Source organism: Buceros rhinoceros, unplaced genomic scaffold, assembly GCF_000710305.1.
Source record: "Buceros rhinoceros silvestris isolate BGI_N320 unplaced genomic scaffold, ASM71030v1 scaffold7692, whole genome shotgun sequence".
Classification (NCBI taxonomy): domain Eukaryota; kingdom Metazoa; phylum Chordata; class Aves; order Bucerotiformes; family Bucerotidae; genus Buceros; species Buceros rhinoceros.
This window is the reverse complement of record NW_010399484.1, coordinates 31,648-48,885: the sequence shown is the minus strand read 5'-3', so window position 1 is coordinate 48,885 and position 17,238 is coordinate 31,648. Positions and strand designations below refer to the sequence as shown.

Genomic DNA, 17,238 nt, shown 5'->3' with positions numbered 1-17,238 from the left:
GCTCCAGCAAGGGGTCCTCTATGGGCTGCAGACTGGATTCTTTTCCGCTGTTGGTCTCTAAGGGCAGCAAGGGCTCAGCCTGTCATCTCACCACAGGTCAAAGGAGAATGGCTGCTCTGGCTTGCCACCTCTGCTCCTTCCTCACTGACCTGAGTGTCCACATGGTCATCTCTCTCCTGTCCCACTCAAAGGAACTTGCCTAACAAGTTTTCCCCTCTTAAATATATTATTGCAGAGGTGCTGCTTGGTTTGGCCTTGGTCAAGTGTGGGTCCAGCTTGGAGAGGGGACGAGAGCTTCTTGAAGCTTCTTACAGGAGCCACACCAGTTACCCCTCTCCCCTGCTACCAAAACCCCACCAGACAAACCCAACAAACAGAAGTATGGGCCATTTGAAAAATATATATTTTTGTCAGTGGTGAAGGCACCAGAAATTTTGACCTAAATCATGGTGTCTTCCACTGTCTTGTGTGTGTCCCTACAGACTCCAGCTCTCTTTGGCAAAGCGCTGTCTCAGAAGGCAGGGCCGTGCATGAGGCACGTACAGTGAGGACAAAATGAAGAACTGGATGGCTCTTACATGCATATCAACAACTTCCAAACGTTTCCAATCCATCTGTGGCCACACATACGTGTTTTTACGTGGAGTCAGAACACTATACACTCTCTAACAGAAATTCTTCAAAGTAAAGAAATGGTTGATTGCACAAGTGCTGGTTATAAAGATGATATATAATGAAGGTAAAATTCATATTTGGTACTTATGGTCTACTGGCAGCTCTTTAAAGATTTAATGATCATTGTAGACCACTATACAGAGTGGTGATCATATCCAGGTCAAAAAAGAGTCAAGGAAATATGAAGATGTCAAAGAATTCCAAGTTTTTTAATATACAAGTCTGCTTTAAGAAATAGACCCCTGCCTCACAGAGCTTAAGACTGCACCAATCATTGGTCAAGTTCATTACTCAATATTTGGAACGGTTGCTCTAGTCTCTGCACCTGAGTAAGTAAAAATATTGCATCTACCACAAGTCATCTGTATCCAGATTTTCTGCTTAAGGGGCACACATGACTGATAGCAGATATTATATGAGATTCCAATATCAAAATATACCTCATGAACTGAGAACCAGATTTCCAGTAGCTGACTGCCTTAATTTTCAAATTATAACCATTACATATGACAGCAGGAAGACAGAAAATTTCCTAGAGCGTTTCCCTGCTCTGCCTGCTCATGTCCAGAAGAATCAAAGAACTGAGGCTTCTTAGGAAGGCACCTTGAGTTTTGTGTAGTTACAGCATCTTCACTGAATATCTTAGCCAGAGCTGTAAACATTTTACAGCCCATGCCAGAAGGAATTTCAGGTAAGTCTGGAGACTCTTTAAATGACAAAGCATCCTGTCTCTTCCTAACACTCAGCCCAAAGCATTGCAATCAAGTTCATATAACATTAACATATAACATATTAACCATGTGGTTTATGGAAATATCTAAGTCAAATGCTTAAGCAGTTGTTAAGAGATGGGATGACCACCTAGGCAAGGGAAAGCATTTTCTTTGGACTTGTGTTCTGTCCTACAAACCCAAGAAACTGCAGTAAATCTTGAGGCTAAATGACTACCACCAACCCAGAGATCTGGAAGATTGTTGACACCCTTTGCAACAAAATTCGAACCACACAGGTTTAGGTCCTTGACCATTAAATTCTGTGCATGGAAGGAGAGAGGGGGGCAGCATTTTACTGACTTCCCTTCAGAAGGAAAGGTGGGATCGTGCCCACATTTCAGTGGTTTGGTATGTCGGGACAGTTGCTTCATCCATTGCCAGGGCCACGTCTAAATTCAGAGTTTGGCCCCTATATATTTTCACTGTAGGGAGCCAAAATTCCAAAATTTTGTATTCAAATTTAATTTCTGCAAACATGAAAATTCTTGGGCACTGGATTCTGGACTACCTCTTGTTCACTGATGGATGACATAACATCAATGGACTGCAATTGCTTTGTGACCATGCCTTCTCAAGAGGTCAGAGATTGCTGAGAGGAAATGACATGCAACTTATGAAACTTGTTTATACACTAATTACAAGTTTGGAAGTGATTTCAGCTTTGTTATTGTTGCTGATACTCAAGGGGAGGAAACAGACATCAAAAAAACCTGAATTCCTGTTTAATTAAAATCAGTCATTGAGGTTATCTCTACGTGCCATTTCTCAATTTTGAACAAAATACTCAGATGGAGTAAAAAAATTACTGACATAATTATTAGCAGCAGCTCTATATTATAAAACTAGGGTGAAGAGATCTCACTGATGAATGGAAGTGTGTGGATATACAGGCAAAAGTGTGAAATTCAAGTCAATACCTATTTCAGGCTCAGTTTCAATACTCTCAAAATACTGTCTGGCATAGAAAGATTGAAAGTGGTTTATTTTCAGTAAATATTCTCTGGTTTCCCTGAGCCTTTTAATAGCAGACCTGCTTTTTTTTTTCCACAATTGGCAAATCTTCTGCTTTTCTGCCTCCCCCCAACCTCTTCTTTGCGATTAACTGTTATCTGGCAAAGATTTGCCCATATAATGACGTGAAAGGCTTGCGTCTTTTTCTGTTCAGTTCTTGCTCCTCAAGTCTCAGAACCTGCTTCTATGAATTAATCTTCCAGCCCCGTTCAAGTGGAAAAAAACAGCAGCTTCTTCCATGTCTGGGTATGGCCAAGACCTTCATACTTTTTTCCTGCTTCTTTGGCACAGGCAGGTCAGAGAGGGAGCATTTAGAAACAGTATGAGCTAAGAGGAGGTGGAAAAGAAGACATCTACAGATCCCTCTATAAATTTGGGAGATTAAATCACAGTGCGTATATGTTTAGTTAGTTCAAGCTTCCCTTAATCTAATTCGCAATTGTTTATACAGTTAATGACAACTGTTTATATGACTATGCTAAGTATCCTTCCACTTCTTCTTTCCATAAGTCAGAACTGCCAAGCAGAACTGGCTTGACATTTCTGGATGGAATTTCAACCATATAAAAATAAGAAATGGCAAAATTCCCAGCTAGAATTTTGACAAATCTGCTAAAAAGCCTGGAACTTGTGCTAAAACCCACGGGATAGTACAAATTACACTGTCAGAGGATGACCAGTTCTGTGGCAGAGGAGTATTAGCATGGATGTAGCCAGTCTTTCAGTGAAATGCTCTGTTCTACGGCAGGAGTCTTCCTGGGAAAGCACCAGCTCTGGTCCCTCAGTGCAGAGATTATGGCACTTGATGGTGATGACAGGACATATGAGTGCCACTGAGCTAGGGGAAAAAATGAGCAGTATTCCTGACTCTGTCCTGGCTGCTTTGCTACTGTGTAGGCTGGCGAGAGTCACCGCTGTGGTCTGTGTGGTCTCCAACCCATCTGGAGGGCAAGAGCAAGTTTGGGGCACAGAGGGGAACAGTCTTTCAGGGCAGATGGGAAGATCAGCATCATGTTGGGGTTAACTGTGGGGCCAAGGCACCCAGCCTGCTGAGCCTTGTCAAGAATTCAGTGTTTCTGGGCACCCCTGAAGAAGAACTCATGAATCACTAGACACGCAGGTATGGCAAAGCTGGCATGTGAGGCCATCTCTTCAGTTCAGCTCACCCTATTTAAATCAGAGCCGTGTCTTTGCCAATAAATGTTCACTGACAAGGTAATTTTCAAGCACTTTAAACCTCTGATTAAAGCCACAACACTGATCGCATCCTGTAATGCTTAAGCCCAGGACAGAGTACCCGTACGCATCTCAGAGCCCTGCAGACTGCCTCAGCTGTGAACTTCCCCCACTTCTGCTGCCAAACACATTCACAAGGCAAGACCCATCTCTCTCCCTAGCATTCACCAGCCACTCCATAAATGTCAGCCAAGCACGCAGGCAACAGACTCTGGAAGGGGAGGCCAACAGTTACACAGTTACACACTTGCCTATTGGCATCCATGAAGAAGTCGGTGAGACGTAATAGCTTCCTGAGCATTAAAAAGGGCTTGCTAAAATGTTTGCCAGCTGGTAGTGCAGCATCTTGCTGCCCTGACTGCCTCTTCCCGGATCCCCTGGACATGGCAAGCAGTGTGTTTACAAAACATCTAGCTGAAAGCAAAGAGGACAAGAGCCATATGCTAACTGCTGCTGCTAGGTGCAGAGATACACACGCAGTATTTTGAAATGGTCCTGCTTTGGGTCTGACTCTCTTTGTGGACATGCAGACACTGTACTCTACAAACAGAGTTTGGGGTGCTGTTTCATGACCAGCAGAGATAATCTTTTACCTTGCTGATGATGAAACAAGAGGTCCTAGAGTCCCAGACTTATGCCTGGCTGCCTCCCTGCATCCCCATTTCCATCTGTGATATCCCACCCCTCTTTCATGCTGGCCTGGGTGCTCCGCTGACTCCTTAGGAAGCCAGTGCAGTTGCTAACACGAGCAGATTAACTATCACTGGTGGGTTGGGGTTATTTTTCTGAGCTGCTTTCCTGTAGTTTCAGCCCTCTGAATCAGTTCACTGAGGGCACGCTTCACATCAGAAGGGCACAGGAAAACAGCAGGAGTGCTGCCCAGGATGGCAGGAGCAGGAGCACCCCATGACAGCAGCAGTGAGTTATTGGCAAAACCACCCTCATCCCACTGCAGCCTTAGACATAAACATCTGTGCCACTTAACTCGGCGGTTCAGGCACCTGGGCTCTGACCTGGGTCATGCATGCAGCGTGACCCGACTCCAACCAGGCAGTGGAACGTCAGTTTCCCTTGGAAGGAGGCCATGCCCTTTCCCCAGGCCACCTCTCAGACTGCAGAGCTCAGCTCCTGTGGTGCTATGGTGGTTTTTTTTTTTAGTTTCCAATATGTTTGCTCTCACTGGAAGGCTGGTTTCTATCCCTTCTTTTTCTCATGTTCAAAGAGAAGTAGATTATTTTTAGCTCATGTTTCTCCTTTTGAACTTGCATTTGGGCACTATGTCAACACTGCTTCAAAAGATGGGTGTCTCATAAACGACAGGCGAGGTTCTGCAACAAATGACAGTGGTTCTGCAACCTCTGCACAAAGTGCAATGCACCATGTTCAGAAAACAACCTAGGAACCAAAAATAGGACTTCTGGCAAATTGGGAATTTGGAGTCTGCAGCTGAAGTCTTCATCATCTTCCATCTGACCTTGGAGACATATTAAAAAGTTCCCCTGGAGACCCTCATGCCATCAAAGGGGTGTAGTCCTCTAGGGAAACTTCTGCCATTTCTTCTTTAGCTGTGAAAACGCCCTTGGCTGATAGGCTATGCAGAGCAGGATGTATGATCTGGAGTGCTCGACCTTTACATTGCGGTGTGAGGGTTGCCTGGGCCAAGTGTAGGAGAACCAAATATAGGGGACCCAGCCATCAATCTGTGATTAAACTGGCCAGGGAGCAGCATGGGTGATGACTCTGTAACTACGCTAGGCTATCGGGTTCAAAAAAGATAAATGAGCCATTTGTATAATCAGCTATGGCACTGCAATTATCAGGGACAAGATGGGCTAAAGGAAGGGGTTTATCCCTGGCACGCTGAGGTCCTGCGTGGATGCCACGCTGAGAAAACTGAGGGGTGGTTTCTGGAGGTCTCTTATCATGGGCTAAAAGATTTATAGATTGTCATCCCTCACAAAAGGCCAGGTCTCTGAAAAATGAAGTGATTTTTATCCAGGTAACCAATTACAGATTTAGATACTTGTATGTTTAAAATACTTGTTCAGTTTAGGAATGAATTACAAAAAATACTTTCCAATAATATGATTGCGAAATCAGGGTTTTTTGGGCAAGGTAGGGTGTCATGTGGTAGCTTGCTTCTGAAACCGAATTTGTTTTCTGTGCCTCTGTGGGAAATCAGAGGATGTTATAAACTGAGTCATGCAGTTATTGACTTTAGCAAGCACACAACTGATATAAATAGAGAAACAGTGGTGAGCCTTGGAGAGGAGGAGAACAGATTGAGAGGTCTTCTAGCAAGGGCTGATAGGACAAGGAGGCAAAGATGAAGACAAAGATCTTTCCTTTCCTTGGGTTACTATATGTTGCATATTCTTGTGCTTTTCCAGTGACTCCAGAAAAGGAAAAAGAAGATATGCAATTTGCTAAGGTAAGGACTACAGACAGAAATTAAGAAATAATTTACTGAGAAAATGAAAGTAGTGATTGTGATATTAGCGACATAGAATATTTTATTAACAACCCTCTGCATTTGAAAAGAAACATTTATGTTCTAAACTGTTGCTTTTTCTTCCCTATCAGAAATATCTGGAAAATTTTTATGATTTTAAAGAAGAGAAAAATTCTCTCTTTAAATCAAAGAACCTCAATCACATGGCTGATAAAATCCGAGAAATGCAGTCATTCTTTGGGCTAGAGGTGACTGGGGAGCTGAATCATAAGACGCTGGACATGATGAAGCAGCCCAGATGTGGGATACCAGATGTCCATTCATACAGCACCTTCCCACAGAGCCCTAGGTGGAGGAAAGAAGACGTGACGTATCGGTAATATATATTAAAGCATGTTTCTCTCTACACCACTGGGAAGCTTTATGAATGCTAGGCAGAAGTAATGCCAACAAATTCTTTACTATTTATTCCTGTATTTCTCCATGTAAAAGCTCCATTCAGAATTAAAGGGCCTTGAATGTGTGGTCTATTCATATCCTTTGCTTTAGTCTTGCAAACAGTGATGAAAATATCAAAACAGGAGGTTACATTTGTTAGTTATGAGCCTACTAAATAATATACTCAGTGCATAGAAGGAGTACAACTGAGTATATGTTCGGCTTTCTGAATGGAGTGGAAGAAAACTGTGAAAACTTCCCCTGTTATGCAAGCAAATAATTTGAAAATATACAACTTGAGATGCATAAATAATAATAACCACTGTTTAAAATATTAGACCTTGATACTCTGTGCCCCAGCCACATGTGATCTGGTTGCTTTTAATTCCTTTCTCCTTATCTCACAGGATTTTGAACTACACTCCAGACATGTTACAAGCTGATGTAGAAGAAGCAATTTCAAAAGCCTTCCAGCTCTGGAGCGGTGTCACCCCTCTGAGATTCACCAGGGTCTACAGTGGTCAGGCAGATATAATGATCTCCTTCGCATCTGGATGTAAGAGGACTCGCTTGCCTGGGAATTATGACTATTTGTCCCTTTTTCCTACAGAGATAGTGAAACGCGGCACTTTGTCCCCCCCACTTTTTTTTTTTTAGTTCACGGTGACTTCTATTCCTTTGACGGTCCAGGAGGAACTCTTGCTCATGCCTACCCACCCGGCAGTGGAATAGGAGGAGATGCCCACTTTGATGAAGATGAGAACTGGATCAAATTTACAACTGATAGTGGTAAGTAACCTTAAATATTGTGTTGCCTGTTTTTCTTTAGACAGTGTTGGCTTGAAGACACTCTAAAGTCATAGATCTCATGTCAGTTGTTTCAGTATTTACTGATTGTTTACTGACATTGTAAGGCAGGGAATTTCCACTTGCAGGTAATGAATGACCTTAAAAGTTGTAATACTGAGCTCTCTCTTTCTTTTTTTTCCCTCTTTTTTTTTTTCTGATTTAAAGTGATGCAAATCTTTAACTTTCACAAAGGAAAAAAAAACTTGAGTTGATTGGTAAATATAATTAAATATAACACTGTAATGTTCTGGTTTCCAGCAACGTCCAGTGACGATGTTACACGTTACTGGTCTTTGTGAAGAAGTTGCTAGGTGAATTACATGTCAAATTCCATGATTCCCAAAATCTGACCAGATGTCTAAAATGTTCTCACTCCATTTTCAGTCATTATTAACATTAAAGAAACATTGGTTTTTTGGTGGCAGGAAATTTCTGCAACATGAGTGAAAACTGTCCCCAGATTGGCTTCTTTGTGAGAAGTAAATGTTGGTCATTCAAAACCAATTTCTTCTCCAGGATGACAGAGAATCTCTTACTTGGGACATAGTTAGATTTTGCTCTTTCTCTAAGGCTGTGAATGGTACATCATGCATGAGAGGATGGCACCTGTATCCCACTGTCATGCAAGAAAATTTATTTAGTGTTTGTTCTTTGTGCTGTATGTTTTCTAGGCTACAACCTATTTCTAGTTGCTGCTCATGAGCTGGGCCACTCATTAGGTCTTGGTCATTCCAACGTCTTTGGTGCTTTGATGTATCCTATATATTTGGCCAAGGATACAAGGGACTACAGGCTTCCTCAGGATGATATTGATGGCATTCAAGCCCTCTATGGTAAGCAAAAAGCATCATTTTCTGGTGGATGATGGATAAGCATTTATAGTGAGTTTTACCCAACAGGTGAAATATACGGAACTTTCTACTGCAAGAAGGATACCAAGGTTTAAATTTCTGATATTATTTTTTGGGCAAATCTCTTGTTTACTTAGTGGCTAAGAGTCTACATCAGCAAAATGGAATCTGTGGGCTGTATCCATGTCAATAAGTCAAAAGGTCCAAGAGCCTCTCTCCAATGACACCAGAGGAACAGCCCATGTCTCTAGTATTAAATAGTAAACCCTCTTATATTCCACAAAAGGGTGGTAGCATGCACAACTGCCTTTTGGAAATGGTGTTTGCTCTACATTTACTCCTGAGTGCATGCAGTTTGAAAGACCAACAGCTTGTCAAGGCAAAACCATGCCAGAGACCATTTTAAGAGGCAGCATTACAGACAGCCAAGTTAAATTGCCCAAGACCTTTCCCAGGCATTAATTTCTGGGTTGAGTTTTAACCTTAAGACACCTGTGCATTTGGCTCCATATGGTACATCATGAAGATCTACAACATGAAACACTCTAGTTCATCTTGCCTACGCTTATTTATTTTCCAAAGGACCCCCCAAGGAATCTCCTGCAGTTCCAACTGAAATGACACCTACAGAAGCGCCAACAGAAATGTCAACCCAGGAAGAACCGACAGAAACTACACCCTCCAAACCCCCCACGAGACCAGAGGACTGTGACCCTCATTTGTCTTTTGATGCTATCACCACTCTCCGTGGGGAAATACTGTTCTTCAAGGGCAGGTACGTGCTTTCGTTTCTAGCAATACCTTTTGGTGACACTCACAAAGGCAAAGCATAAAGGTCAGTTCAAAGAGTTTATCTTCCCTTGGTTACAAAGGAAGATATTTCTTTCTGAAATTATTGAGGCAACTTTGCAAAATTTTACTAGCCCAGCGGGGCTGGTGAGTAACATGGTTTACTGACAGGTGAGTAAAATGTTTTAAGCCATAATACATCCTCACCCATGTCTGTTAAAATTGTGCAAGGCTGAATAATCCCAGTGTCACTCCTCAGCCTGCAGCTGCTTTTCATGCAGTGCTGTCCTCATCACATGATCCCACTTGTGGGTCAAGTTGCTGTGGGAAATGTTGCTGATGGCTTTTGATGGCACTCTGACCGGCGCTGGACCACGGTCCAGTGCTGTCCGTAAGAAGCCCCTGCAGTTACAGGTGTCTACTTTTGGGGCACGCCCTGACACTGTGCACTGTAGCAGGTTGTTGGCTGGACACATCCACCTTGGCAAGGCAGAACAGCATGTCAGGCCCAGAGTTCCACCCACTTCTTGGGTTGGTAATTGTGTTTTGATTAAACAAGCTTCTTCCCATAGTGTCGGTCTGATTTCCTTTCTAAAACACATGAGGAAGGATTTAACTTAAAAATATTCAGGGAAGACGAGGAAGGAGCATTTCCTCCCTAAATTGAGTATTAACGTGTTTCTCAAAGTGTTCGATGAACATTTATAACTAAATTGAAATTAAGAATGCAGCTGTGCCTACCTGCATGGGATGCAGTGAACAGAAAGTTTCAATGGTCAATACTACCACAGACATCACAGGTTGTCTTGGGCAAGCCATCAGGATGCCAGTAGGGAAGTCTACAGGGCCACCAGCTCTAGATGCCCCTACGTGAGCTGAGGGGTTGAACAAGACACTCAAAGGTCCCTTCCAACCTCAACTGTGCTGTGACCTCGGAGCAATGAGTAGTAAATAGCAAATGCCTCTGAGAGAGCAGGGCAGAGTGAAGCACCACATCCTCAAAGGCGTGATATCTCTGCCTCATGGGGGGACTGGCTCGAACGCCTGGACTGTAGAATTTAAAGTACATTTCCGGGCTACTGATTTTCTCATGAAATACAGACATTGAAACACTGCTGTTTTCGCTTCTATCAGCTATGTCTGGCGCAAAAGTCCATACTTCTCAAGCATTGAGCATGACACCATCTCCTCGTTCTGGCCATCACTGGCAGCTGGCTTTGATGCTGGTTATGAGGTTGACAAGAAGGATCGAGTGCTGTTTTTTAAAGGTATTTGTCTTATATTTCCGTGAGGGCTTTTTACGAATGAAGTTATAGTAGTACCGCTAATGTTATGTAATAATAATGGAAGAAATATTATAATAATATGTAATACTAGTAGAATGCATTCTTACTATTTAAATCCATTTTCATTTTGAAAAAGCTGCTTCATAACAGTTCTGTAGAATATGATATAGCTCTTCTTTTGCCAGTGAGAGATATCACAGCTGAGACAAAATTGATTACCTGCATTAAGCTACTTAAATCCGTTTTTAAATGTATTGAACACACCTAGAAAATATGGGGTTTAACTATTGTGTATGCAATACTCTAATGACTGTAAAAAGTGGAAAATCCAACAGCTCCCAAACATTCAAATTTATGTATGCCCTGGAGGGTCACGTTCTCAACTGGACATCTGTGCCGTTTGGTGCCGTTTGCTACACAGAAAGCTCTAGGGCTTTGATGAAATGGAGCTCAGTCTCCTCACGAATCTCTACTAACCTTTTCTGGTTTTCCTGCAGATGACCGGTACTGGGCTGTCAGCGGCTACACTATAGAGCCAGGCTTCCCCAAGCCCATTCAGAACCTGGGCTTCCCCTCCAGCGTCACGAAAATTGATGCAGCTGTTCATGATCCAAATACCAAGAAAACCTATTTCTTTGTAAGCAACAAGTACTGGAGGTAAGACCCGTTACTCTTTTGTACAGCAGATGATCAAAATAATTTTTAAATGTCAAGTTATATCAGTATTTGTATGGTAAGTTCATGACCTCTTGTTATAGACCTTCTCAGCCAGTATAAAGCTGGGATTTTATTTCAGAGACAATCTCTCATGTCTAGTTTCAGAGGCAATCTCTCATGTCTTTTCATAGAACACCATCAGTAACACCTGAGACAGAGACAACATCCGTTTACTCTTATCAGTCTGTAATTAACAGACAAATGAGCTTTGTTTATTCGTTAGTAAGCTGTATTACATGAAATTAGTATCAAAAGATAACGTGACTAGATTTTGTCATCAAGTCATATATTCGTTCAGTAGGTATTAAGGGGCAGAAGCGCTCTCTGAAATTCATAAATGACAAAACCATCAAGAAAGTTATGGAAGGAGATTAAAATATATACTTTTCAAGAAACAGTCCAGCTAAGCACTAATGTTAGCCCTAATAATTAATCTGTAACATTATCTTGAAAGAGTATTATTACATCAGAAATTTACATTCCACTCACGGGGTCACTTCATATATTAGATGCTGTAAAATTAAAATACTCAGTTTGAAGAATTATTTGAGGTTATTACTCAGTATAAACCCCATTCAGCTTTATTATCGGTCTCAGGGAATGGAGGCGTGCTATTTATTTAGTCTGCTGTTCTGAAAACAGCCTTGCACGGACCACTAAAGATGTAAATATTCACACAGCCAGGATTTATACAGATGCTCACAGCTGCTGCATTTTCAGCTCAGAGTAGGTTATTTAGTAAAAAGTCCAGCTGGTTCCAACATCGATCACCATATGCTTCTTTCTTCATACAATTTCTTTATTTAGTTTCAATGAAAATACTCGATCAATGGAAAGGGGATATCCAAGAAAAATAGAAGCTGACTTCCAAGGAATTGGCCACAAAGTTGATGCTGCCCTTCAGAAAAATGGTAAATAACTTAAAATGTAATTGAAAATAAAACCGAAGACCACCAACTGGAACTAATAAGTATGTGTTTAAAATACATATACATATATGAAATGTTGTTCTGATTTTTTTTTTAAATCATCCAAGAAAATAGCAAATGTATATCGACAGGTACACAATGAGGAAATATTAATTTGCCATTATGTTGTCCTTCTAATTCTAGGACATTTCTACTTTTTCCATGGATCAAACCAGTATGAGGTGGATGTCAAGACCAAGAAACTCATCCGTATAATGAAGAGCAACAGCTGGTTAAATTGCTAGAAATATTAAGTGATGGTCTCGAGGGTATTTGTACCAGAAATGTTTTTTCACGTTCCTTGGTTATAAACTATATCATTCAGCTGTTACCTGAGACTGAAATGGTGGCCTTTGATAATCCTGATTTAAAACCTTAAAAATGTAAAACTTCATGTACAGTTTTAATTTATTTTGTTTTCCAACTATTTATTAATCAAGTTGTTTTTGAGTAATAAAGTGTTAAATAATAGCACTCTTGCTTGTGTTCTGGTTCAGTCCACTGGAGACAAGACATCTGATATAACCACACACAAGCCTGAGTGGTCCCAGGGCCCCACCACCTTTTTTAGCAGGGCTCAGTGTTCACAGGGAGGAAATTAAAGGGAAACAGAAGTAGGTTGGCAATTTTGACAGGCAGTAAGAAATTACCTGGTAGACGGAGAAGAGAAACAAAGACACTCAGAAGCAGCTTGGGGGAGATGGAAGAGGTAGGAGGAGGTCCTACGCAATAGTGTGGGAAGGGTTATGGAGAGTCTGGTGGCTGCAGCCTCAGCTGCCATGACCCCATGGAATGGGGACAGCGAGATCAGGGCAAGGATGGGGATGGGTGCCTGCTGGTAGGTGGGAAACATGGCAATGGATTAAGTGGACCCATGGTCCAGTGCCAGCATGGGTGGTATTGGTGAGCAGAGTAGTCGGTACAGTAGGACACCAGTAACCAAAGAGAAGGGTAGGTATCCAGTTTGGAGATGGAGGCAGCTCACAGGCAGGATGGGAGGTGGTGGAGATATGGTCATTGGGAAGTCAGGGGATTACCATGTGCCATAGGAATGGAGTTAGGATTGATGGTCCAGCTCGCAATGCCGGCCCAGAAACCACTGACATGCACCACTTCTCAGAGCAAACAAGCCAAAGCGGTAAGAAAAAGCCCCAAGATTTTCATGTAACTAGCAGAGAGGAACAGTGGTGAGACACAGACAAAAGCACACACGTCTCCCCCGTCCATGTTGTTTCAGTCCCCCTCACAGGGCAATACTCAGTGACTCAAACATCTCTTCAATTGCAAGAAAGTTTGGCTGAAGTCTGTCCTCAAAGGGATTTGATCCCATCTTTCACAACAGTGCTCTGATGGTGTGATTGTAAAAGGATGTTGACTCCTCCTTGCTATTCCTCTTTCTTAAGCAGAATTGGCAAAGGTGACAAGAGGGGATGGGAATGGCTGATGATGACAGTCGCCCAGTTACCACAGCTCAAACCCCATCAGGCAGAGGTGGGATTTGCTCACTGTCTTCTGCACAGGGCAGATACCTCAGATATCTGGTCAAACAACTACTAACATCTGTCACGCCATCCATCAGGGCCAGAGGAAGCCATACATCTCCAGGGTACGCACAGACCCGCTGACCCACTGTGCGAGCAGGCAAGACAGAGGACAGGTAGCCAAGATGCTGCCTTGTCTCACCTTGGAAAACCTCTGCCATGTTCTGCTCCTCATGCATGACTTGTGCCATGCTAGATAAGCACTGAGCACTGCCAAAGCAAGGTCTAAAACAAACCTAGGTGAGAAATTGAGCCATGAATCTCAGCAGGGCTAAAAAGTCGAGTAGGGACTAAACGTCTCAGCATTGCCAGAAGGGCAGTAGTACGCCATAGTGAAGTCACGAACTGACAAGTGGGTGAGCTCACCCGGCAGCAGTCCAGGCAGGGCAGAGACACAGGAAAACTGGTGTTGCCCCAACACCTCCCAGTGTCTTTCTCAATAGCTTGTGCTGTGTACACAGCCTGTCCAGAAGAAACTTCGGTCCAAGGACTTTATATGCCTCCAGGGTTAGGCAGGGCACTTAGGAGTACTGCTTTTACATAAATAACAGAGTTAATTCCCTTTGATTATGAAAGCGCCTATGCACTCTGACATCCTAAATAGACACCTTCTTGTATGTGAGGGCTACCTTCAGAAGTCAGGCCTTTAGGCTCTTTTTGGCTGAGATTTGAAAGTGGTAGAGGAGGAGCCAAAAAGAGTATTTTGGCAGTGGTGAAGCAGAACGCTGATGGTGTTTACGATGACTCACCTTGGCCATTGTATTCATGTATTTCTCTTGCATAAAGTTGGTTCTGCGTTTTAGTAATGACCTCAAAGAAACAGCTAAATTAAAATAGTCCCCCCACTCCAGATATTAATTAGTGTAGACTACTACTATCTGAAAAATGAAATATGTTTCCTTGCCTGTAAAGGAGAATCTAGAAAGTGTCCTGTGTTTTGGTCTAGCCTGGGCCATAAATGGGAGAAAACGTGCCATAAACTTCACCTGGTCAGGAGGACTGGTAACATGAGTTAACCATGGATTTTCCATCTGTATTTCTGCTTTGTTAATGCCTTAAATTTTAGCAATGAAAGAACATTACTTCTGGTTTGTGAAAAGCAATGAAATTCCTGGCAAATGGTAGAATAACACATAATTTAGATGGGTTTGGAAACAGGAGTGCTGGGGCTGCCTCTCTACGCTTCGTGGGCAAGAGATTTCTTGTAACCGTGGTTTCATTAGAACTCATAAATGACTGATGGAATTAAAGGCCTTTTGGGTAACAGCAGGGGAAATTTGTCCATAAACATTATTTCAATTACTCATCCTCTATGAATATGTACTTTCCCTGGAGTCTGAGACCAGGCGTGCGAAAATAGCGATACCTAAAAAAAAAAGTTATGTCTGAAATGCTTGACTGTACAGCTGCTGCCCCAAATCCAATCCCTTGCACATGAAAACTCAGGCGAAAATGTCTTCATGACTCCACCGACAATTTAATAGGACCCTTAAGGAGTATTAGCTATGTGAACCCGTAACAGTACATACTAACAAAAAAATATCAGAACAAGAACCAAAGAAGAATCTGCAGTGCCTGCTCTGCCAGCACTGCAGTCACATAGGCTGGGTGCTCCTAAGTGCTGTGGAGCAAAGCAACGGGATCCAGACATGGACATCTGAGAGTTCAGTGGCAAGGACTCGCTCTGCAGCTGGAAGACTGCTTTAGTCCCACCTGCAGCAGCTGTCATATGTTGCTTTTTGGGAAGGAGAGTGAATGTGTTCCACAGAAGTCTTTGGAGATGTTGTGACGGGATCTTCTGCATCTCCTCGTCCTGGTCTAATTTTCAAGATGCTCACTGTGATTGCAGAGGAAATACATGTCTAATGCTGTTCTCTGGGATTTAAGATCTTCCCGCGCAGATTTTGCACACAAGGCAGGACTTCACTCACAAAAAGAGACAGCACTGCCACGAGCAGGGAGAAAATGAAGAATCAAGCTGCCAGAAGGCCCTGAATGCTCAGCATTGGAGAGCAAAGATGAGAGCAAATCTGTGTGCAAACTGACTGGGATAAGAAGGGCCCTGTCAGTGAATCAGCATTACCATGCTAGAAACAGATGACTGTTATATAAAAGCCAAAAGTAGGTCACACACTCATCTTCATCAGCAACATGACGTTTTTGAGGCTAGGTTTGTGCAGCCAGGTCTGAGGGTTTGCAGCACAGCCAGGAAGGAGGTGCTAGAGGCGCTGAGTTAGGCACCGCTCAGCAGTGACACAGGCTGAAGCTGTGGTTTTGCAGCTCAGAAGATTCCCGTGCATGGACCTGCTCTCCCAGATGTTGGCCAGAGATCCTACACTGCTGCCAGAGTCCAGCCTGGCTAGGACACTGAGGGTGTGTAAGGCAGCAGAGCGGGGCAGTTTCAAGCTCCACGTAATTAAGCCCTTGCCCTTTGTGGAACGAAGGGACTTTATTACGTTCTGTTGAGGCACTACAATATGTTATTTCACTTCCCTTTTCTCTATACTACAGTATGCATTAGTTTTAAAATACAGAAACTGTGCAGTAGTGGCAACCTTGCCAGAAAAGGAGCAAGTCTTAACACTTTTTGTCAGTGTAACATGTCTTTTTCTGGTACAACTAGCAGGGACAGAGGCTATGGGAATGCTTCCAAAACAGAAGATTGACTCTGGAAGAAGGAAAGATAAGGATAATCTTAAGAGATTATCCAGATGCTTCTAAAGGTTGAAATAAGGAGAACATCATAGTAATTTCCACACTCACTTCTTTAAGCCAAAACAAAAGATTGTCATTAGTTGTTCTACTTCTGGATGAAGTTACCTTAAAGGACAACATCAAAGAAGATCTCAGTGGTTATGGAATTTTCTTCATAAACCACCTTCTGGTGATTGGAAAATGCTTGAGGAGGTGATTGATCTCTTGAAGACAAGGGTTAAGAGTATCAAGAAAAGGAAGAAAGAGGTTGACAGGGTGGCAAAAGGGTGTATTTGAGAAGGCTGCTAATCAGATAACTGAATTTCACCAGTAGCTTCCCAGATGGTTTCAATGGCTTCTGATGTCTCTTTCATTAGAGAGAAAGATGAGTGAGGAAAATTTATCAAGTCCTACCGACTAGAAATTTACTTCTTTCCTCTAGAACCCTAGAGACACTGTATGCATAGAGACACTGTGTGGGAAGAGAAAAAAGTTGGAAAACTGTAGTGGGGCTGCAAGTACCAGAAGCTATTTCTGCAGAGAGGTATTGTGGCTGTGTAAGTTGCACAGGAGAACTCTGCACCCAGTTTTTAGATTCATCTTGCTCACTCAGTTAGGGGCATCTGAAATAACTACGTGAGTAGAGTCGATATCTAAAGCTCCCTCAGAGGATCGCTTCACCTTGGCTCAGGTTCCCCAGTGCTGGGTCATTCCCTGAGCCTGCCCATACCCTCCCAGGACCATGGAGGAGGCCTCCACCCTAACGTGAATGCCTCAGGTGTATGCTCTCAAGGTAGGAATTCAGTTCTCAGTGACTAACAACTCCTGCAGGGTTCCACTATCCTTATCAGCTTTCAGCTGCCCAGACCTAGCAGTCCTCCACTTCCTGCTGTAGATGACCACAAAGCATGGTGTGCTCTGGGGATCAGAGAGACAAGTACCAACACATTCCTCTTCA

General features: G+C 42.8%; 1 protein-coding gene across 1 annotated transcript; it reads left to right on the top strand.

The window, feature by feature from the left end:
* The first annotated feature begins 6,021 nt into the window (after positions 1-6,021).
* On the top strand, positions 6,022-12,290 carry LOC104489342 (stromelysin-1-like). The gene is made up of 10 exons (XM_010131494.1): positions 6,022-6,126; positions 6,279-6,523; positions 6,993-7,141; positions 7,243-7,374; positions 8,106-8,267; positions 8,868-9,060; positions 10,209-10,342; positions 10,858-11,017; positions 11,885-11,988; positions 12,190-12,290. The coding sequence occupies exons 1-10, from the start codon at positions 6,022-6,024 to the stop codon at positions 12,288-12,290; spliced, it is 1,485 nt and encodes a 494-aa protein (XP_010129796.1).
* The last annotated feature ends 4,948 nt before the right edge of the window (positions 12,291-17,238 follow it).